The following is a 22693-nucleotide window of genomic DNA, read 5'->3' on the forward strand; positions in this document are numbered from 1 at the left end:
TGAAGATGTTGGATACGAAGAGTGAAAAATGTTATTAAACCAGAATAACCAAGCTAGGTTGTACTGAATCATAGAATTGCTCTATAATGGAGAAATTCTAACGATATTATTTAGTTCTGAAAAGTATGAAGTATGACGTTCTCAGGGGGAATACCTGTGCGGCAGATATGTTCGCAGCCATGATCAACGCTTTTCAATCACAGCGTAAGAAGACTTGAGTTCAAACAGACTGGGAGCTTTTAAGAATGTCTTTGCGGCTCCTTGGTAAAATGGCGCTATACAGCTCCTTCGGTGGGCTTGTTGGATACAAAGTCAACCATGCTCTACAGAACGGGTTCTTCTACGATACTCCGACCAAAGGGACTGATAAGGCGTTGCGATATGCGGAGAAGCTGGAGTCCAAACTTGAAAGCTTACCTTTAGTCAAACAACTCAGTCGCGATCCACAGTTCCAAATGGTTCGACCTTGGGATTATGTGAAAGAGGAGAAAATAGGGTCGATATTCACATCAGGGCCTTTACATACCCCAGGTGGAGTGTCGATCCCACCACTATTATTTGCCAATGAAAGTGAACGCTCCATTGTTACAGTTGTTCACTGTGGTCACTTTCTAGCCGGCTTTCCATTTCTTGTACACGGCGGAATCCTGAGTACTGCTCTTGATGAAGCTTTACATAGAACCGCATCACTCAGTTTGGGCACATACCCCAAGGAAACAGCAAGAATTAATTTAAGCTATAAACGCCCTACCTTTGTCAACCAATTTCTAGTTATCAAAACTTCGACAGAGATGATTGAAGAAGGCAAAAAAGCTCGAATAATTGGCTCGGTGCGGACACTCAAAGGAAAAGAACTTGTGAGGGGTGAAGGGGTCTTTGATGTAACGTCACCACCTGCTAAGTCGAGCTGGAAAAGTATTGTAGGTTTATAAATGAAGATGAATAATTGGTGTTGTGTATGAAATTTATTTATTTATGTCTATCCTGAGAAAGAAAATGAACTTGCTGAAACAGTGTTTATACCAGCATTTCGAGGTGTGAGATTCCTTCTTCCGTACAAAGTTGTAAAATCCCGCAAAATAGATCGAACTCGTTTAAAATCCTGTGATTCCATTGATGTTGAGATTCTTTGTAACAACTTGCTTTTTTCATCGGGACTCAATCCTCCAGCGGGAAGAGCATCTAGGGTGTTTGACAACCATCGGATTGTTTCGTTTCCGGACGACAGTCGATACGCACTAAGAAGAAGAGATGAAGCATCGGTGATCACATCTCGTGGGTAAGAAAATAAAATCCCTGTTATAATGCGAGATGTCAGTGCTTCACCCTGTTCAGCAGCGAGAGAACTCACCACACTACGAATCTCGGCTGGGATTTTCCCTCCCGGAATAACAGACGACGAGGGAGCTTGCTCACCACCATATGCGAACAAATCCAGCAAAAAATGCAAAGTAGCAGTAAGGGGCTCAAACTGCTCTAAAGTGAGACCGGCCAGAGCTGCTTGGAAACTAGCTCCAATCCAATCCGATGTGAGAGCCTCAAAGGGATAATACATTAAGATATCTCCAGCGAGATGGAAAAAATCTTCAATTAAGTCAGGATAGTCTTTAGGATCAGATCCACTAAGGATTCTGAAAAATGAGTATGACTGATGCTTGCAAAACTCCCAAATGACCTTTTTGGTTTGCTCTACATTGACACTGTTGGTTAAAGGTGTATCTCTCTCTTCGTCTGGTAAGCTGAATTCAGTGACGACTGCTCCACTCACCCACAAATAACAACCAAATTTTGTTCGCTCAAATTCAGAAGCCAAAATATTACCAATAGCAGGTAGAATAGGCTCTAAAGCAGCCCCGCAAGAATGAAGACAAAATTTTGTAAATTTGGAACAGCGCTCAGCAACAAAACTTGATGTACCATGTGCTTTGAGGAGAGGCGGAACAATAGGAAATACATCGAAAACAAATTGAGTTGTTGGATGAATAGCTCCAGGAGCAAGTTTTCCATTAGTAGTATTGCTGGGACGAACGTTTCGAACAAATATTGTTAATAGCTCGATGATATCAGCAATTGACCGGTACACTTCATCAGATCCCTCGCGACCAGTTAAGTCTATTAACCGATCTACAATAGGCTTACTGAAATGTTGCAAGACAATTAGAATTGAGTCAATGGGCTGGGATCGTATAATATGAGCAATTCCTTCAGTTACCTGGTATAATGACTGCATATCTAGAATATTCAACATTTGCTCGTAAAATGGATGCAACTGTTCGATGTATTTTGCAAGCATGTCTCTGCAGTCTTGACAGAAGTACATCAACGCTTGAGATGCTGCTTTACTTACATCGGAATCATTTCTGTCAAATCCCTTGATAATATAGTCCAACTGAAAATCGAGATATTCTGGATGCCTAGCAGTCCACTCAGTATATCTTCCCAAGACTAAAGTGACCGTATATCTAATCTTATTATTATCCGGCAGAGAGAACAAAAGCTTCATAATATTGGGTAGAACCTCGTTCTCATCCAAGTCCACTACTTGACCCATTGCCCTGACGCTAAATAAGGGAGCTTCAATTGACTGCCAGGAAGCATGGGCCGCTAAACTGCTAGTCAAAGCTTTGTATGACTCTCCTAATGCTTGGCTAGAACCAACAACTTGACAGCAATCTTTCAACACATCACCAATGTCATGTCGGAAAGAACGGAACTTCTCTTCTTCTTCTCGATTTCCACCAAACAAATCAGAATTTTCGTCTCCAGGAGGGTACTTTAGTCTTTCAATAATTATTCCAATAAGACGAAGATACACATTACCCAGAATCGAACGGGAATTCTTGTATCTTTCCAATACCAACATCTGCTTGAGAGAATACCAAAAGTAGAATGTGTAAGAAATCGCGTCTAAATCTTCATCTACCGAGGTGCAATCTATAATAGATTCAATCAGTTCAAGAAAATCATTGGGGGACTGTGCAATCAGTACATGCCAAGATTCACCGGCCTCAGAAAACATCTTTGTAAGACCAATTAGCTTAGATGAATCATCCTTGGATTCTATGACCAATGGTCTCAGTTGCACTACCCTTGGATAAATAGCTGAAATGATATCGAGGCTAGTAGTATCTCTTGTTTCTTTGATAATTGAAACAATACACTCAACAGCAGCGTCGAAGGTTTCATCTTCCTCCAAGCCTGCAAAAAGAACATCCAACAGCGGCGTGTTCAGGAAATCTTCCAATGATATTTCTTTCAGCCATGAATTTAAACACTCGTACAAGACTGCTCGAGTTTCTCCGTCGAGATGAACAGTGAGATTACTGCTTGTCGTGGCAGACTGAGATGCAATACTAGCAGGGGTGGCCGTACCTGATCCTGAGTCACTACTATGGAAGGCATAGTGTAATAACAAGGTTACTACCTGCGCACTGTTTTGATCTAGTAATTCTTCGCTTCTCATGCTAAACTCTTCATCGGTCAATAGAGTATGTCTAGGACTCAATAGCTCTTCAGGTAATACTTTCAGAAATTCCAGCAAAGATGGTAGAGAATCACTTGATCCACCAAATGTGTCTACCATTTCGGCCACTACATTCTTCCATTCCAAAACCTGTAGCGCCAAATCAGCTAGAGCCACACTCAGCTGGATGCCAACCGATCGAGGGACACCTTTGCTTGAAATATTGTGATTCAACAGTTGGATCACAGAGTTTTTCAATTCCATTCGAGCTTCCTTTGGTAGCTGATGGAGATCATACGAGATCTTTGATTTGAGTGTTTGAGCACAAAACACCTTAGTAGCAACGGGATACTCCTCCAGAGATCCTGCTAGAACCTTGTGTAGAATCGACCAAGCATCTGGCTTGCAAAAGTTAGTACATATCCCAGATAGATTACTGATATTGCTTTTAGAAAACTTGCAATTCTATTACCAAGCAGCTTTCCAACCAAAACAAGGCTTTTCACACAAAATCCAGTCCTTTGAAACCTTTATGAGCAGGGGTAAACTTACGCTTTTTTGGAATTCCTCGAGATAATGGCCATATTCTTGTCTCTGATTCGGACTGTTATTACTATAAAATCCATTCAAAGCTTGCTGAAGGTGCTCTAGGGTGATAGCACTCATATTAAAGAAATCAGTTGTAGAAATCAGTCAAAGACAATGCCTGCGGTATATTTCGAAGTATTTACAAATAACGCATCCAAATGCTCAAAGATCCAGATCTTCCAACCCTCAGAATTCGTTTAATTTAATTGGATTGATTTTTTATCCCTTAAGGAATGTCAATTTTCCGATTTACAGAGAAGATATTATCCCTGACATGGGTAGATCAGATGTACCACAGCAAAAGCCGTATAAACAAATGCGCCGCACAAGTTTGGCGCAGCTTCTTCCGCATCGATGAACATCGCTATTTCTGTATTTCATGTTGATTAATATTCTAATACCCTACGGCGTATAACAAAAAATGGCAGATAGAACACAACAACGGGTGGTACGTATTTTAGTTTCTTTTATAAAACTTGGAAGATCCAGTTGTGGGGCAATCACTAACTATTATAGATGATTCCACCTATTAATTTATTATTTCAGTTTCTCCAACAGCAAACCCCGGTACAAATATGGCTTTACGAACAGGTAGATTCCAGATTAGAGGGTAAAATACGCGGTTTTGATGAATTTATGAATCTTGTTGTGGATGATGCCGTGGAGGTGAACTTAAAAAAAAATACAAAGCGGGATCTGGGGCGCACATTAATTAAGGGCGACAATATCACCCTGGTATCTAGCCTTGAAAGCTAGTTCTCACGAAGTTATGAATCTAATATATAAATTTTATTTGCCATATTATGACCAGGAGCGGGTCGGTCTTGGGCACAGGCAGGGCCTAGGAACCGAGGCTAAAGTAATTTGGGGCTAGAGTATGATTTTGACTCCCTGGTTGTCATTGGCCAATTACTCTTATATTACAATTTAGGGTCGATAAACATGGCCGTTGATTATAACAGCATCGAGTATACGGTCATGCCCCTCAGTCGGGATATTCTCTACCAACTGTACATCTAAACCAAGTCCAATAAGTTTTGTTCTTGGAAGGTCTTTTTGGTTGGTCCACTGGTCATGGATTGTTGTGTAACTATCATAATACCCCTTTCCGTGACCAAGTCTGTGACAACCGGGTGTAAAAGCCACACCAGGTACAATAATAAGATCCAACCCCCCCGCCATGAATGCCGTAATACTCGATTCAGCAAGAGGTGGCTCTCTTAGTTTATATTTACCGGCTGGTTTCAATTGGTTGATTTCTTCTATGGAGCCTATCTCCAACATCTGGAGCTCAGTTGTTTGTGCCGGGTAAAGTTTATTAGATTTACTCTCTAGAGGAGTTATTCTCGGTAAGAAGACCCGCTTCTTATCAGCGAATGCATTTTGTATTAATTTAGTCGTTTCTACCTCACCCTTCTCGAGATGTAAATAATAGGCAATTTTGTGGGCAGAGATATATTCTGGTAGTTTTCTTAATTCGTCAGCTATTGACAACGCTAAAGGATCTTAGTACCTTGCAATTAAGAAAGAGTCGAACAACTTGTAAGTTTCAAGTATACTTACACTGAGTAACGATACTTTCGCTGGATAACTGTCCAATCTTTTGATTGACTAGTTTTCGTAACAGTCTTTTTGAAGCGGCAGACATATTTGACGAATCCAGATAGACCATACTATGAGAATAATAATAATCACAATGCAACCTGATTACCCAAAATTCACTGCTTATGCATGTTCGACATAGATCTAGGCAAGATATGTTGGCGGTTCCTTACGGCTGTAGGCGGCCTACAGAACCTTAATCTACCTGTCGAGCTTGCATGGCTGACTCGATGTTAATATAATGACTCATTGAGCTATCTAATAACCTGGGGTAGAGGGAAAGCTGTGAATTGAGTCATTCATTTAACTATTTAACTGTGGTTAGTATTAAACATAGGATATTAAACTCTTTATAAATTTTGTTAAACGTTTACGGCTTCAGGTTTAAGAGAAGGGGTTGGGGTCGACTGATCGGATGCACGGCGGAACGCAGGATAGGTATGGCTCCGATGTCGGCGGATAGGGAAAAATGAAACAGCCTATCCTGATAAAGTCTAAGCATATATAAATAATAGCACCCAAGGTCAGGGCCCATAGAAACAGACATCATACTTCATCATGTCTTTAAGATTGTTGTCACGACAAAAGAAATTAGCTCCTGGGCATTTATTTCTCAGGACAAGAACGTCGCAGAATTACTTTTCGACTTCGCGATTGTCATGGGCTGCTGCTCAATTGGATGCTAGTAGATTGAATGTTCAAAAAGTGAGCAAAGCTAAGGACCTCCCTCCACCTGAACAACTTGTGTTTGGAAAGTCATTCACTGATCACATCCTGTCAATTGAGTGGGATGCTGAGTCGGGCTGGGCTGCCCCTCAAATCAAACCTTACGGACCACTGGCTTTGGATCCAGCAGCTGTTGTTTTTCATTATGCATTCGAGTGTTTTGAGGGAATGAAGGCTTTCAAGGATATCGACGGTGATATTAGACTGTTTCGTCCTGACCGTAATATGGCCAGACTGAATAGTTCAAGTGAGAGGATTTGTTTGCCTACCTTTGACAGTGAGGAGATGATTAAATTACTCAAGGAGTACGTTAAACTAGAAAAGAATTTGATTCCTGACAAGAAAGGATACTCTTTATACCTTCGACCCACCATGATTGGTATTGATGCTGGTTTAGGCGTTGGAACCCCTAAGAAAGCCCTTTTGTATGTTATTGCTTCCCCTGTTGGCCCTTACTACCCTACTGGTTTCAAAGCTGTTCGTTTGGAGGCTACCGATTACGCTGTTCGCGCTTGGCCCGGCGGTGTTGGTAATAAAAAGCTTGGCGCCAACTACGCACCTTGTATTCTTCCTCAGCAGCAAGCAGCTTCTCGCGGCTTCCAACAAAATCTTTGGCTGTTTGGACCAGAAGGTAACATCACCGAGGTGGGTACAATGAACGCATTCTTTGTTTTTAAGGACTCAACTACTGGAAAGAAGGAACTAGCTACTGCACCCCTTGATGGAACTATTCTTGAAGGTGTCACTCGTGACTCAATTTTGGAGCTTGCCCGTGAAAGACTAAACCCTAATGAATGGAAGATTTCTGAACGCTATTGCACTATTCATGAGGTCGCCGAAGCTGCTAAGAAAGGTGAATTAGTGGAGGCTTTTGGCGCAGGAACTGCTGCTATTGTTAGCCCTATCAAGGAAATCAGTTACCATAACGAGCCTATCTATGTTCCCCTCCAGGAGGGCAAGGAAACCGGTCAACTTACTGAGACTGTGGCCAACTGGATCTCTGAAATCCAGTATGGTATTATAGACCACCCATACTGCCAAAAGATTTAGATAGTTATGCATTAAACTTTGCTCCCCGTAGCTCCAAATACTATGTCGGTCAATTACTACTGGACGGACCACGGGGCTGTTTGGATATAAAGTAGATTAAATAACATTATACAGATTTCAGACTGTCATACTTTTTGCTTTTAATTCCAAATCTCTACGTTGTTCCATGGCTTTTTCCAAAGTAGAAATATACATGCCGTACTTTACTGTCTCTTTGAGCAGATACTGCGATTTTCTCTCCCAATTCGAATGAGCACGAGCCGAAACAAGTAAGGCAGATTGGAACAGTTGAATCATTTCTGCTCTTGAAGCATTGTGATCCTCCAAATGCTTTTCGACCGCTGTATTAAACCTTTTCAACATCTCAAGCTGGTTAGACTCATCTAAATTGGAGAGAACTTGCGACACTAGAGGTGATCGCCACTCTCTTATTTGAATTTTTTGGCCGTCGATAACAATGGCATCATATGCGCCCGATTGAACTAATGGCTTATAATGAGCATCTTCCTTTCTTTTTTCAGCAACTTTCTCTAAGGGATAATTCCACCCGTATTCAGAACTCGATACAGCTTCAACAAGTGGCTCTTTTGAGCTCCTGGCTGCCCAGTAGTTGCATGTGTATACATATTCATCAGCTATCTCTTTTGTTCCAGCACGGAAAACCAGAACAGATTTGTTGGGCAATGTCAGTGACCAATCAACATGGTCAGGTTCAAGCATGGACATATAGGCTGAGCTCGAAATGATGATGCTATTCTTCATACCTGCACTCATATTGGTCACAGGAATTGCTTGTGCCATTGTTTGACAAAGAGGAATATTATCGGTGAGGGTTGCCCTATCCAGCCAGTTACCACCACCAACATTACTATAGGCATTTGGAGGATCAAAAGTATAGTTGATTGGTCGTTCATTGCGACTAGGGTGATCAAATCTAAAGATTTTGAGATATCCTTTTTGAACGATGACAAATACTTGAAGCCATCCTTCTCGCTTTCTATACTTTTTGCTTATTCCTCCATTGACAAACGCCTGAAACTTAAGGAGACCCTCTTTAGCCCAGGGTGCTCCAGTCAACTCAAGCTTTTCTTCAAAGGCAACATCCTCATCTTCCGTTTCTTCTCCAAAATCATTGATCGTTATGACCGTTGTAGGCTCATCTGAGCTATCTTCTTGAGAAGTATTAGGTGAACTTTGCCCTCCTGGACTCCGACCCCTTCTCAATTCCTTACTGCTCACGACACTACTCGAAGAAGCATCATCTTCATCTTCTTCATTAGCCGTCCCAAGGATTCCTAAGGAATCTCTACCAATAGATGCAAGATCAGAGTGACCCAATATGCCTGCCTTTGCGGCAGCACGTTCTTCTCGTATTATGGAATTCCTGAGAACACCTGAAAACCCAATTGGTTCATCGGCCTTAATATACATGCTCCTTCTGTCACCCATGATAGGCTGGTTGTTTGCGATAATTCCTTGATATTCGTAGTCAGACCAAGCATCAGATGAGGATATCCAGCTAGATCGACGGTTTAAGCTTAATCTTGACATTAAAGCACCGCGATTGTAAACATCACTAGAATTAGAAGGTGCTCCGTAATAGTTATTTAAGGAAGTAGCAGAAGATTGTGCATGTAGATAAACTCTAGGTGGACAGTTATTTGACCCTCGAGCAAGATTTAGGGGGGTCAGATCAATGGAAGTGTAAATTCCCTTTAAAAGGGACATAATCAAACTCTCCCATTCTTTTACTGTATAGTGAGAGTCATCACAAACAAGGGTTGTATTGTCAACCTTGGTTGATGCAACAGTAGTACTCCATCTTTTCATCGACGAGGGTCTTCTTGAAAGAGAATCAATCGAAGTACGTTTCCGACTAAGGATTGAGTTATTATCATCAGCCATCATGCCTTCACCTTTCAGGAGACTTCGCATAGTCTCAAAAGTCTGTTGAACATATTGTGACCTTGGCATCTTTTTTGCCGAGGTGAACTCCTCCGAGTGGTGATCTGTGTTCAGCAGTAAAATGGAATATGCCAGAGTATAGATCACCCCAGGCGATTTGAAGCCATGACGAGGGTTACATTCACACCACCTGTCGGAAAACGAATCAATAATTCTGTCAAGCTGCTGAGATTCAGCTTTCATATAAAGCTTATCACATAATGATCTTAAAGATGCCAAAACGCTACTATTAGTCCAATCAAATAACCTCATATAAGCCTTTCGAATATCGGATCTATCGGGCGTATTGTCACCCAACCAAGCCGCGGCTTCAACATGATTAATCAAATCAGCCTTTCCTTGGAATAACCTCAAAGCTATATCAGAAGGAGTCAGATAACGACTACGGAGTGAGATCTCCGATCGTTTACCCATCCGCTTTTTCTTGGAACTTATACTTCTATCGGATCTAAACTTAGGAGGTGGTTGAAGCTTTTCGTACAACTATTAAAGTGTTAGACGCTAGTGATTATCTTAGAAAAACAGTTGAATAGGTACTTACGGGTTTAAGTGTCAATTGGTCAGCAGTGAGGGATTGGCTATCAAGATCCATCTCAATATTAGAATACAGCGAAAGAGCCATCTTTGATTGTTGCTCTGGTGAACTAGGCGAGTCTGTTGTTAAAACCATCTGGTTCGAGATCTCACTATCTCTCTTATCCTCAGTATCGGAGTTAATATAATTGGATTCCTCTGAGTCCAATGTAAAAGATTGATTCAAAGACTCTTCAACACCGCGCAGTTCACGGGGAAGCGATGATACCCTTTTTGCAACAATAACCGGAGACATATCGTTCTGCTCTTCGTTATCTTTTCCCCCTTTACTAAGTGGAGAAGCAATGAGCGTTATATTGACTTCAGCTTCAGAATTCTGTTCATTTAAAGCAGTTATATCGCCATCATTTTTCAGGTCGGAACTATTATCTCCACCTGACGATTCTGACGCAGTAATACCCCTTACTTCCTCATCATCCTTAGAAGGATCCTCCTCTTTAAGCTTTGGAACCAGGGTTTCGTCTCCTTTTTGCTCTGCCTTAGGTAATGCTTTGACAAAGTCGGAGATGGAAATCGGGGCATTTTCTTTTTCAGCCTCTAAAGCAATAGCAGGATTGGGTAAGACACCCCATTCACTCTCGTCCAAAATAGGGGAACCGGAATCATCAACCAGAAGAATGGGTTTCGATATTGTAGACCGAATAGAGGAGTGTGGAGGTGAAGAAAATAGCCACTTGAAAAGTCCTCTCTTCTTATTTTTAGACGAATTAAGATCCGCCTGTGACTGTGATTTCAAAGGCAGTCTGTCTATAGGTTGGGTACTCAAAGTGGTAGTCATAGTGAAAGTATTTGAAAACTTTAGCAGTAGTTACCAGGGATATTACCGAACCTTTAAACTCTGTCAGCCTTCCCGTCCTCAAGATTGAGATGAATATATGAATCTATGGGACCGGCCTCGAAACACTTATATGACAAGATTACCAGAGCGGACGAACGATCAACTTCAGCGGTCGAAGAGGAGGAAGCGTACCTCAATAGTTTACCCCTTGGTTGAAGTGACCCCTTAAGTACAAGACAGGCGGAGTTCAGGAGCTTTAAAGTACTCCTTAGAAGGCAGCTCCTGCAAGACGCCGTCGAAGCATAACAATTGTATCCGCAGCGACAGCATTGTTCGGCTAATGACAGTTACTTTACTGACAAATAGAGGGAGGTGCACGCTCACTGCACTTATGGTATGTATTGTGGGACACGTAGGGCCGTCTGCACGTAGCTAAATCTTGTCAGGGGTAAAAATGTCTGCTAATATGCAGACATATATTTTTTCAGGGGCTAAAAATCAACAAATGATGCATTTAAGGCAAGGGTATATCTGCTGTAGTGATCACGTTGTAGCATGTTAGAGTACACCCACCCCAGAGGTTGAATCGTGAGTATACATGGGTGTATTTGATTGACTTCATAGATTTCCAGAAATTATCTGACTGCACTACTTTGAAGTTCCACGGAAGCAAGTTACAATCTAATCCTCTTTCCTAATTCTCATAAGTTCAATAATGAACCACAGAAGGGGGGACTCGTACCGACTACCATAATGGATGATACGCTCTCTGAAATTCAACCAAACACGCTATATATTAAGTTAATAACAATTGCCAGACCATCGATCAAATGCTATGCTATATTATCTGGCCAGTTGGTTAATTCTAGCAGTGGATATTAAGGTTACCTGATTAAGAGAACACAGAGAAGATCGACGAGACGTCGATCAGGGGTAGCTGACCGCTTAACTAAACTGTAGCCGTTCCAATGAACGCTAGAGTTAAATGTAGGAAATAAATAGCAAACTATAGGTTTCGAAGTTAAATTCTAAATATACTTTTCAAAAGCTCCCTGCACAACAAGTTTTATAATGCGTAAAGAATTCTACCGAAAAGGCAGTATAGTAGATGGTCAGTTAAGCCACCGATTAGTGAGATTGGCTCTAAACGCGTGTAGTTATGCAGCGGCAATCAGATAGCCTTTCTCAATTCTTACTACTATCCTCTTTGCATCTTTTTGTTACTTTATCAAGCTCGAAAGTCATTGCGCAATGGATGTGATTTGACGGCCATTGCGCAATGAAGCAGCTGTCTGAAAATAATAGTCGGCTACTTTGACTATACAGTTTCGGCAGGACTCTATTGCTTGCAAGACTAACCCTTACCCAACTTGAATTTGAACTAACAAAGCTGAAGCTCCCGTAGATAGATGATCTCCTCTTGCTAAACACACATACATACAACACAACTCCACGCATTGTGGAACTGCGGGATATTTTTTGGTCTGTCAGGTCGTTAGAATTGCAAATATTGATTCGTATTTGGTAAAGAATCTCAAGAGCATCAACTACTGAATATAGACGACACTGAAATTATGTCCTTTTTATTCAGTCGCAGTAAACAGAAGTCTCCCCAGGAACTTGTCCGAAGTTTGAATGAAATATTGACTAGGGTCGACTCCGTCTCAGAAAGGAAAAAGGTATGGCCGAGCGGCACTGGAATAATATAAGGCAAATCTGTTTTTGATGAAAATGTGTATAGGTGGTTTAGTTTATACCTTACAGTAATTACTAACAGTTGATTCGCAGGGGCTAGATGAAATTACTAGGATTCTGTCGCAAATCAAAATTGTACTTTACGGCGACCCTGACTCAGATCCTCAACCCGATCAGATTGCCTTACTAGCACAGGAAGTATACGCGACAGATGTACTGGTTCCCTTGGTAGCTAGCTTAGCTGTTTTGGATTTTGATGCTAGGAAGGATGCTGTTGTTCTGTTCACTACTTTACTACGGCGCAAGATTGGTAATAGATCACCTACTGTTGATTATTTGGTAGGACGCCCAAGTATTTTTGAATCGCTAATCATCAATAATGGAAACTCTGAAGTGGCTCTAAATACAGGTTCTATTTTAAGAGACTGTGTCAAATACGAAACATTGGATAAGCTGGTGTTGGAATCCCCATCATTCTGGAACTTTTTTGATTACGCACGGGATTCATCTTTTGAAATGGCAATAGATGCTTTTGGCACTATTCACGATGTACTGACGCTTTACCCTACCATTACAGCAAAGTTTCTGATTCAAAACTCTCATCGGTTTGTGGAAACTATGTCAGCTTTGATGAGTTCGGACAATTACGTTACAAAACGCCAATCACTCAAGATAATGGCCCATATAATTAACCATCGCGCAAATTATACGTTCATGACAGAATATGTGGATAGCTCGGAGAATTTGAAGCTCGCAATGGTATTGCTTCGTGATAAGAGTAAAAACATTCAGTACGAAGCCTTCAATATTTTTAAGGTTTTCGTTGCCAATCCTAAGAAGTCAAAGCCTGTTGCAGACATTTTGATTAAAAACAAAGCCAAGTTATTGAATTACCTTAACAGCTTTCAGACGGATAGAAATGAAGATGACACCTTTCAGGATGAGAAGGCCTTCATTATCACAAAAATATCAAACCTACCTAGCCAAGTCACACCGTCAGCATCTGCATCTGCCGTCGTTTCCCGCAGGACGTCGCCAACACCAGCTGGAAGTTTCTCGAACCCTGATAGTAAGGGTTCCAGCGTCAATGATAGTCGTCAACCATCGCCAACGGCAGCGGCCCAATCACAAGAATTGAAACTGCCATCGACTCAATCACAAACGCATATGCAATTGCCGCATCAACCGCAACATTTTCAGCCACAACCGCTATCACAAGCCCCAGCCAGTCTCAACCCACCAGCCCAACATACCAAACCACCTGTCGTTCCAGGTTATCCCAGCTCCCAAAATGATGGTGGCCCTCTACCAAATCATGGTCTTGAGCGCAGGTAGCTGGAGACATAATCAACTTCAAAGTTGTCATATTTATTCACTTGCATAGACGTCAACTTTTCCATTTTTAGCATAGCAAATCCAACATTTTTATTACTAGTCAATCAATAAAACAGGACATGTGTATCGTACAAATAATACAGATGGTTATATACTTCGTTTTAGTTTACAAGAAACAAATTAGGGAAAAAACGAACACCCGATACCTGTTCGTCACGGCACAAAGCCCCTTGCGCCTCAGCCATTTCAAGCTCTTCAGTAGCCACAGTAAGACTCCAACCGAATTTAGCACTCGCATCCTGGGGTGAAAATCCAATAGCAGCTTTGTACGGTTCGACAGACGCAAACCATTCATTCAGATGACGTATAATCACTTGAGGCGTCCGATATGATTCCTGAACTACAAAGAGACCGCTTTTGAATTTTCTTAAACGGATAGGTAACTGAAGTTTTTCGAAAAGTTCTGCTGCAGAATAGAGATCTTTGGGTGATATTAATGAGAACCCTCGCGCTCTGTTATAAATTGCAAACAGATCAAACAAGGTTATGACACCCCCCTCTCTAGCCAAAATTCCACTGTTGTCTAAAAACTCTGCCAATTGACGAGCTAGTTCCGAATGGAATACTTCCGGATCGTGGGCCATTTCTTTTGTTACAATAGTCGAGTCGAGGCCAAGAGCTTGAGAAGACTGTCGCAGTGCTTTTCTAGCTGATAAGGATGCGTTATTAGAGCTCATCTCTTCCTTTTCTAAGTGATGGGCATACTGTTCAGCAAGTTTTATGAGGTCTTGAGCCCGAGACATCAGACCCTGTAGATCGTCAAGGGCACTCCCCAATATCTCCTGTCGTTGTTGTCGACTTCTCTCCCCAGCTTGCTGCAAACCATGGATGCCTTGCCTTGGTGTGAAATCCTGGGAATCTACCGCATTGGTACCTTTTTCCGCAGATGTCACTCTACGAATACCAGATCCCAGGCTCGTATTGGATGCCGATACCCACTCTTTCGAAGCCAGAGCTTTCTTTAAAGCAGTAAAAAATGACTTATCGCCATTCCCTCTAAAACTGAGCTTGATTACATTTATAGTACCATCTAAACTTTTTCCAGGTTCAAAAACAGTTGTTGGACCAGGAGAATCTGTTCTTATCAATCCAGGGGGAAGCCTAGGAGATATTAACCTTGCACCACACATTTCGCACTGATGTAATGAAGGGTGGTTTAGAAATGTGCAGCGGGGACATTTAAACCCTTCAGATCCTACAGCTGCTATCACTTCTTCCCTACCAATATCAGTAGTAGCACTGGGCGATACTACCTCTGCCTCAACCATTTCTTCATAAATACCAGGAGAAGATGGATTGGATACATCGGATACTGATGCAGGTGATAAAGAGGGTTGCTTGCGTAGTTCAGGGTTTACCCGCCGCGTCTTAAAAGGGAGTTGAGGAGGAGGACTCGGTGGTCTTGAATGAGCTTCTATAGCAGCCTCAATCACATCAGATGCTACTTTTATACCACAGGTTTGGCAGACGGGGAGTGGACTAACACCATGTTGATATTGCTTCGATAAATCGTTCGAAAAAAAGCATATAGGGCAAACCCAAGACACTTGAATACCGTCAAAAACAGCCGGCTGTACGAAATCTTGGCTGTCAGTACTCTTGCTTCCCTGTTTATTTTCACCACTAATGCCATAGCTATTAGATTCCTTGAGTGTTAATGTTATCTTTGGAGATGACTTAAGAAATCGACCGGAGTAACTAATATCCTTGATCAGACTCAGTTTTAATGCAATCGAGTTCCTCTTTGGGTCTATGTTGTCAACATAGCAAATTCTATGCGTGGTCAAGTAGATTCTTCCATTCTGATAACCTTTGGCTTTATATCGACTGGATATTGTTAGTACGCCCCAGAGGTCTTTGCGGTCTTGTGCTCACCCTTCATATATACCAACATTGTTTTCTACATGCACATCTCTTTCTTTACCTAAGAGTATGGGCCGGTCTACCGAAGAAAGGGCAATTTTCTCCCATGGAGTCATTAATTTCTTCTATTAGCAACGTCTGTTTCTTCCTTCATCGTCCTGTCCGCCCCCATCATGTACACTGATATGCGATAACATGAGGCTTAACGCCTCACATAATGTGGCTTAGGTTAGGGTAAACTCATTAGATCGGTCATGAAAATTTCAGAATCAATTGACACCAGACTTATAGCTAGATCTAGAGGAGTACAAAATGGTCAAAGGAATTGCCAAATATGGCTTCAAAAGCGGATTCCTTCCTCATCCCAGACAAATTCTCCCTAAGTTGAAAACATCTTGGGAGATAGAAGAGGAGGCTAAGCGTACAGTTGCATTTGAGGATCCGGCTATGGCTCCGAAAGGTTCGTCACCGAACCCTCCACCAAGAAGGCAGGTAACTGCCTCCGAGAAGCTTTCCAAGTCGGCCAAACCACCGACAAAACCAAAGTCTTTAAATACAGAACTTCAACAATGGAAGGCTGAGCAGTCGTTAATTCGACGGAAGTACTTTGTGGATGCTATTGAGGCGCAACAGACCATGGATAAAAAGGAACTTCAAATAAGAGAACGCCAGTTTAGAGAAGCTGCGGAACGAAGACAGCAAATATCTACGGAGCACACTGAGTCTGAAGCTGAGCGATTAACACTGCCTAGTATTGACTCTGTTTTCAATGAGCCCTTTGTAATTCCTCGCACACCAGAGGAGACCGAAGAGCTGCGCTTAAAAAGAACTGCCAACCGTAAAACACTCGAACTCAGAAATAGTGAACGCAAAGCCAGTATATTACTAGAGCTATATCAGAGTACTAGCAATTATGTCATTACTGAAGAAGATTTAGATAAACTCGTTCAAAAGGAGTTTGTTACGAATAAAGGAGATCAAAGTAGAGATCCCCGTGTACCTTATGTTACGGGCTCTGACACTCGCCAAGAATTTGCATCCACATTTGGTTCGAGTGTCTATTATGATTCGTCTTCCCAGGCCATTGATAGCATCAAGCAAGAGCTTTTAGGAACGACTAGCAGCATGAAACCTGGTCTAGGAGAAGTTGAGGATGCGCTATCTGGGCGAACTCAGCAATGGAAGGAGACTAGCCATGACTCCCGATAGCTTAAGTATAATCCATATGTATATGTATATAGTTCCCAAATTTTATGACCATTTTTTCCCGCGATTATTTGACCTATCAAAGGATATCGAGATCCAGAGTGGAGTGCATATTTCTTGTTAGCTCTAAACCCTGGATTGACAGTAAACAGTGCCCTAAACAAATTGGACCCCTCAAAGGAGTATTAACAGGAGGTGGAGATTAGAAAAGAATAAAGATAAAAATATAAATAGTTAACATAATAGTATGCTAAGCCTCATCTAACTTACAACCCCAATTTTCAAAAATCTTCTCTGAAAGTAACTTTCCCACGCGTTTTCGGGAAATGTTATCTTTGAGCGCTTCATAGATCATGTTTTTCTTGCTTTCAATGGTTTGCTCACTGTTATATGCATCAAATAAATCTCGGGGCGTTGGATACACCTTTTGAATGGCAACAGCTTTGTCCCAAGAAACTCCTCGAATAGTCATGAGCATCTTTAGAAACACTTCCCTAATTGTGAACATACCAGTTTTAGACAAACTAATATTGAATGAGTCATAGTCAATCCCAATTTCCACAATTGAAGCCACATCAAGATGTTCTGGATCAACCTGACCACTCTGATATTGCTCACGTGCTTTAGAAACCGACGACCTAAACGTTTCAACATGTGGGTATATAACCACTAACGGCCTGGTGTTATACATTTCTTCCAGTTGACGAGTTACTGATGTTAGATACTTAACTGTCTCATCTGGCCCATTTGTTCTACGCAGCATGAAGTTGTCCACCACCATTGACTGTGACATTGCGGTTAAAACGTGATTGCGATATACCCCAGCAGTCATTCCTTTAGGCTCTTCCACAAGGTATATAACATTTTTTAATGCTGACCGCCGTAATCTTGACTTCTGCTCACTGAATCGACCATCTTTAATACTACTTATTAAGTCATCTAGTCTCTTTCTTTCAAGGATATAGTCAATGACAACTTGTTGGTGTGTTTCTTTATGTTGAGCAACCCATATAACATCACCCACGGGTAAAGTCTTAACTTCCACGTCAATTCCGTTTGAAGAAAGTTGTTCCGAAAAGTAATCACGGTTGTTAGAGCTTTTAACTTCTCTATTATCTAGAAGTAGTTTGATCTCATACGTCCCTCTTGGCCAGAGAATAGCCATGAACGAATCGCGCTGCATGTTCCTAGGGTCGGAAGCATGAGTGAGTGAATAATCATGAGTTGAATCTATAGGACCAACAGGATCTGATGATGCAGACTCACCCAATGCTTCTTTAGTGGCGCGATACAGCTTATTTGCAATTTGGCGGCCTTCTGGGGTTAAAAAGTAATGACAATTCCTAGAGGATGTAGAGTATACAAGGCCGTTTTTGACTAATGTATTCACCGAGTTCCAGGCACTATAAAAATTGCCTGTATTTGTCCCACTTTCAAACGACGTGTCACAGTACTCTTTGGCCTTGGCATTTCGGATTATATCCGACTTACCAAGACCCTGGCCATGAAAATGGTCACTTTTTTCATGGTCCCGCAACACTAATAAAATTGCATACCCACCGCTTCGATGTCGAGGAACAAACAACTTTGGATCAGCTTGCTTCCGCTTTTTCTTTGATTTTCTTTTGTCTTGTTTAACATCAGTACTCTTCTCTCCAGGGTGTTCCAGTGAATCCTCGTCTACTGCCTCGACACTGGCCCAATCCAGAGTTACCTGTGTGCTAGGGTCGTTGGGAACTGGAATACCTTCACTCGCACAGTAAATCTTCAATTTCTTCGTGAGTGTGCTGCAGATTTTCTCGCCAAAAAATTTCAACTCCTTAAGCTGGGATGGATGGCTGAATTGTTTGGGACATGATTCTAGACTGAGGTATGCTTTCATATATGTATCTTGCAGACGACCCACAGAGATATTTGCTGACGCCCCTGAGGATTTAGCATCGGCCAATTCCTTAATCCAATCAAGAAACAGTTGATTCCATGATAGACCTGACATGGCTAATGCAATCCATCCTAAGCTTTAGAAGATGGCAAACAGTATGTTCACGTCTGTTTGTTTTGGTATAGGTCTTTGGCTGCGTCGAGATCACCCATACAGCCGTATCAGTGCATTTAGCAATCAGCTCGCGAAAGATGGGTTGAATCGGAAAATTCAAGATCTGGCACTTTCCCACAGCCAGAGTCTTTCGTCAAAGAGCAATATACCGTACATTGCCGATTGGTGGACTATTGGATAGCATGGATTATCGCGACTGTTGTAATTACTATTCTCATTGCCCTGCATGCGGTGCCTAAGAATTGTCGGCCGGTTAGCTAGAAAAACCCTGTTCGGGTGAGGATCTCTCTGCACAGTGGCCGCATCTCATCTACAACAGTTAATAACGTTAACTTAGTTAGTGTTACAGAGGGGTGCATATCAACCGTTTCTCCCAACAGCCTTACCGATAACAACCCGTCAAAGGGTGAAAAGAACCCCGGACAAGTGATCGTACAACATTATGCCCGGCAGTCTTCTTTGTAGTATACTTGCAATTCCTTGAGAAAAAACTAGTATATATATGGTATTGTTCAACTTTGTGAGTGTGGTGGATGATAAGTCTATTGGTTGTCTCACTAGTGTCTCACTAATATTACCCTGTTCCGAAACTTGCCATCACAGTTTTATATTAGGTTAAGGGTATTTTCCTAAATGGTTAATCGGATCTGTATCTACAAGCTTATTATCCCACAACTATATATAATCAGACAAGCTTATCTACCTTGGGCATAATAAAAATTTTGGCTTTTCAATACATTTTATCTGTTTTTCTTTAAGCTAAGCTTTCTACTAGGACCCATGGCTAATAAAATAACAGATTCATAATGTCGACAAACCCTGATTCCACTGTCAAACCAGTAAGGAAGAGAAGCAGGGGGGGCTGTCACAATTGTAAACGACTGAAGATCAAGTGCGACGAGCAGAAACCGACCTGCAAAAGCTGTCAAAAGTATAACGTGTATTGCGATTACTCGCTGAAGTTATCATGGGGAGGTAGACCATCGAAACGAAAGGCTGGCGCCATGCCGGTAATTGATATCAGCAGTAATGCGGGGTCAGCCGAGAAAAGAACCAGGTTGTCACATGTTGGCGAACTGGAGTTTCAATCCCAACCTTCAGAAAGAAGTAAACTGGTTGGGCCAGAAAACTCTTTTGAGATTGAGGACGAACGGCTTGTCTCCTCTGTTATTACGAATAGTGTATTTCCGGCTAATGTGAACCAAGTTCTCAACGGCCAAGTTGATGCACCAAATCAGATAAACGGTGGACCCTCACAAAGAGTTAACGACAATATCAGAAATATCGATTTGATTTTCAAGCCAACTCCTCAACAGAAACCAGTTAGTAGTGGATCTTTTATTTTGGAATACAACGTCTCCTCCCAACGAAAATCGAAAAAAGACCGACTAAGGCCAACGAACGATGATAATATGGAAGGTAGAGATTCTTCCCTAGTAAGTTCATCATATACGAATATTTCTCTGGAAACAACACCAACTGTAGCTACTGTTGAACCCAAAGCTAATAAGAATCTCCGCTTTATGCCGTCCCTGCCATTTTTAGATTATGGGTCTACGCAATCTCCCACGGAAAACAGCGGTTTGAATTCCGGCCTGCCTTCTCAAAACTTTAGTCATACGAATTCCAGAGTATATGCCAATACAATCACGCATATGGATACTGGAATACCTAATGGACATTTTATCATCCAAAGTCGTCCATCAGGTAGGGCGGATTCAGAACTGGGCACCCCGGCTGACCAACCAACACCTAAACTGGGCCGAGGGATTGATGACGAGGACATTGCACTTTCACCACCACGGTTTATTCCTGAGTTGAGTGCTTTGGATTCATTGAATAGATTACTTGAAGAAGATACATTCCTGCAAGATCAACAATTCATTGACGACTTTATAATTAGTGAGCACGCATTTTCCAATCCCAACCCTTCCAACACTAATCATCAGTCTTACAGGAATGCTCTTCTCCAGGTGCCAGCAAGAAATATTCATAACGGTTCTAGCTATGTGTCCAGGGCGTTAACTGCCCATACTAACAGGAGGCTGGTGGAATCGCTGTTAAATGGTCGGAAATCAAATGCTGGATCGACTCTAACTGATGATTCTGTTACCACTCCAAGTGATACTGGTACTGAAGAAAGTGATGGAACAAGTGACATCGTTACGATACCTCGAGGGCTGACCCCTCTACCTGATATCTTAATTCAAGTTCCTGTATATCGCGATTTGTTCTATCACTTCGTTGACGTAACTGCTGATGCCTTAGTTCCAGTTCCTCAACTTTATAATAACAACCCCTTCAAAATAGTCCTGCCCCGCCTGGCCCTCAACACTCCACATATCTTATCATTGATAATAGCATATGCAGCAACCCATCGTGCCAAAATATTGCATCAACCGGAACCAGTTGAGATGATTGGCAAACTTCTTGAAAGAACTTTTGATGGTTTGACACACTCTCTAGAAAATGAGAGAGAAGCACTCAGTGATACAACATTGGCAACTGCTATTATGCTAAGCTCATATTCTATTATATCATCAGCTGCAGAAGAGTCTTGGAAAACGCACCTCCATGGCGCTCGAGAGATCGTAGTTGCACGAGGCATTGCTAGCAGTTTATCGGGTGGCATCCTCACCGGTTCACAAGAAAATATAGGTTCATATACCCCGGCGGCTATTCCGAACAGCAATAACAAGTCATATGGTCCGCAACCTTTACGTGTGATACACGAGGATGTCTCTAATAATGAGGTAATTTCATTCCTTATACGCGTGTTTGCTTATATTGATGTTATTGGCGCACTTAGTTCTAGCAGTGCGTCATCTGTTTTGACAAATAATGAGCAAGTGTCTCAATTGTGGAGCATACCAAACTGGAACCTTTCACAGCAAAGGCATTATAGTCAGGATCTCTACGGTAAACCTATCAGTACCTCAACCCCACTGGGTACATTGATGAATGGTGACCCAGACATTGACTTTCTTCTGGGTATAGATCTCAATTTAATCCCAGTTCTTTCAAAAGTGTCGAGCTTAGCGAAGCGAAGAAGGATTCTTGAGCAAAATCCTCATGAGTTTACTCTGGATGCGTATAATGCTGAAAATTCAGATCTTCTTTCGGAAGGTCTTGAACTTAGTAAGATTTTGATATCGTGCTGCTCCTCTGGCGAGTTGCGGCGCAAAGAGCGTATTAAGCAAGGGTCCAATCTTATAAACCAACATGAACACACTCTTTTGCTCCAATTAGCAACTATGAATCTTACTTTTGGCTATTCCGGACTGATCCACTTGTACCGTCGGGTATTGAAGCTGACTACCGACTCGGCTCCTGTACAAGAACTTGTGACTATGATCACCGACCTCCTTGATCAAAACATACCTATTGGAAGCTCTATCGAGGCATGCATGAGCTTTCCCATTTTCACGACGGCATGTGAGGTCACTGACCCCGAGGTGCGAGATCGTTACCGAGAACGTATGAATAGCATGCAAAGGTTTGGTTTTGGCCAAGTTAGCAGAGCTCAGCAGTTAATGGAAGAATGCTGGGCACGCAATGAGCCCTGGACAGGTATTATGGATGACCTTGGATGGGGCCTCGTTTTGGCATGATGTTAGTTCGCAAAGAATTAATCTTTATTTATGTATGTTTATTTTATGTTTTATGACCATTGTTTTTCTACCTGAACAGTTCTCATTCAGGAATGAGGTAT

The 22693-nt window shown here is 41.9% G+C and overlaps 10 protein-coding genes across 10 annotated transcripts; 5 read left to right on the forward strand and 5 right to left on the reverse strand.

Annotated features, from left to right (window-relative positions):
* Positions 1-245: 245 nt before the first annotated feature.
* On the forward strand, positions 246-932 carry FMP10 (Fmp10p; the record flags this gene model as incomplete). The annotated part of the gene is made up of 1 exon (XM_018880274.1): positions 246-932. One exon carries the CDS (start codon positions 246-248, stop codon positions 930-932), a length of 687 nt encoding a protein of 228 aa, XP_018738109.1.
* A 47-nt stretch (positions 933-979) lies between these two features.
* On the reverse strand, positions 980-3727 carry MTR10 (Mtr10p; the record flags this gene model as incomplete). Its single annotated transcript, XM_018880276.1, has 1 exon — positions 980-3727. One exon carries the CDS (start codon positions 3725-3727, stop codon positions 980-982), a length of 2748 nt encoding a protein of 915 aa, XP_018738110.1.
* Positions 3728-4978: 1251 nt separating this feature from the next.
* FAU1 (5-formyltetrahydrofolate cyclo-ligase) lies at positions 4979-5335 on the reverse strand (the record flags this gene model as incomplete). The annotated part of the gene is made up of 1 exon (XM_018880277.1): positions 4979-5335. One exon carries the CDS (start codon positions 5333-5335, stop codon positions 4979-4981), a length of 357 nt encoding a protein of 118 aa, XP_018738111.1.
* Positions 5336-6211: 876 nt separating this feature from the next.
* On the forward strand, positions 6212-7429 carry BAT2 (branched-chain-amino-acid transaminase BAT2; the record flags this gene model as incomplete). The annotated part of the gene is made up of 1 exon (XM_018880278.1): positions 6212-7429. The coding sequence occupies one exon, from the start codon at positions 6212-6214 to the stop codon at positions 7427-7429; it is 1218 nt and encodes a 405-aa protein (XP_018738112.1).
* Positions 7430-7546: 117 nt separating this feature from the next.
* AWJ20_3273 (uncharacterized protein) lies at positions 7547-9808 on the reverse strand (the record flags this gene model as incomplete). Its single annotated transcript, XM_018880279.1, has 1 exon — positions 7547-9808. The coding sequence occupies one exon, from the start codon at positions 9806-9808 to the stop codon at positions 7547-7549; it is 2262 nt and encodes a 753-aa protein (XP_018738113.1).
* A 3328-nt stretch (positions 9809-13136) lies between these two features.
* Positions 13137-13796, forward strand: HYM1 (Hym1p; the record flags this gene model as incomplete). The annotated part of the gene is made up of 1 exon (XM_018880280.1): positions 13137-13796. The coding sequence occupies one exon, from the start codon at positions 13137-13139 to the stop codon at positions 13794-13796; it is 660 nt and encodes a 219-aa protein (XP_018738114.1).
* A 161-nt stretch (positions 13797-13957) lies between these two features.
* VPS36 (ESCRT-II subunit protein VPS36) lies at positions 13958-15124 on the reverse strand (the record flags this gene model as incomplete). The annotated part of the gene is made up of 1 exon (XM_018880281.1): positions 13958-15124. The coding sequence occupies one exon, from the start codon at positions 15122-15124 to the stop codon at positions 13958-13960; it is 1167 nt and encodes a 388-aa protein (XP_018738115.1).
* Positions 15125-16031: 907 nt separating this feature from the next.
* PET123 (mitochondrial 37S ribosomal protein PET123) lies at positions 16032-16928 on the forward strand (the record flags this gene model as incomplete). The annotated part of the gene is made up of 1 exon (XM_018880282.1): positions 16032-16928. The coding sequence occupies one exon, from the start codon at positions 16032-16034 to the stop codon at positions 16926-16928; it is 897 nt and encodes a 298-aa protein (XP_018738116.1).
* A 247-nt stretch (positions 16929-17175) lies between these two features.
* On the reverse strand, positions 17176-18921 carry MUS81 (Mus81p; the record flags this gene model as incomplete). Its single annotated transcript, XM_018880283.1, has 1 exon — positions 17176-18921. The coding sequence occupies one exon, from the start codon at positions 18919-18921 to the stop codon at positions 17176-17178; it is 1746 nt and encodes a 581-aa protein (XP_018738117.1).
* Positions 18922-19985: 1064 nt separating this feature from the next.
* On the forward strand, positions 19986-22592 carry AWJ20_3278 (putative RNA-binding protein C3H8.09c; the record flags this gene model as incomplete). The annotated part of the gene is made up of 1 exon (XM_018880284.1): positions 19986-22592. The coding sequence occupies one exon, from the start codon at positions 19986-19988 to the stop codon at positions 22590-22592; it is 2607 nt and encodes an 868-aa protein (XP_018738118.1).
* Between the last annotated feature and the right edge of the window lie 101 nt (positions 22593-22693).

The sequence above is a fragment of the Sugiyamaella lignohabitans genome, chromosome B (assembly GCF_001640025.1).
Source record: "Sugiyamaella lignohabitans strain CBS 10342 chromosome B, complete sequence".
NCBI classification, from domain to species: Eukaryota; Fungi; Ascomycota; class Dipodascomycetes; order Dipodascales; family Trichomonascaceae; genus Sugiyamaella; species Sugiyamaella lignohabitans.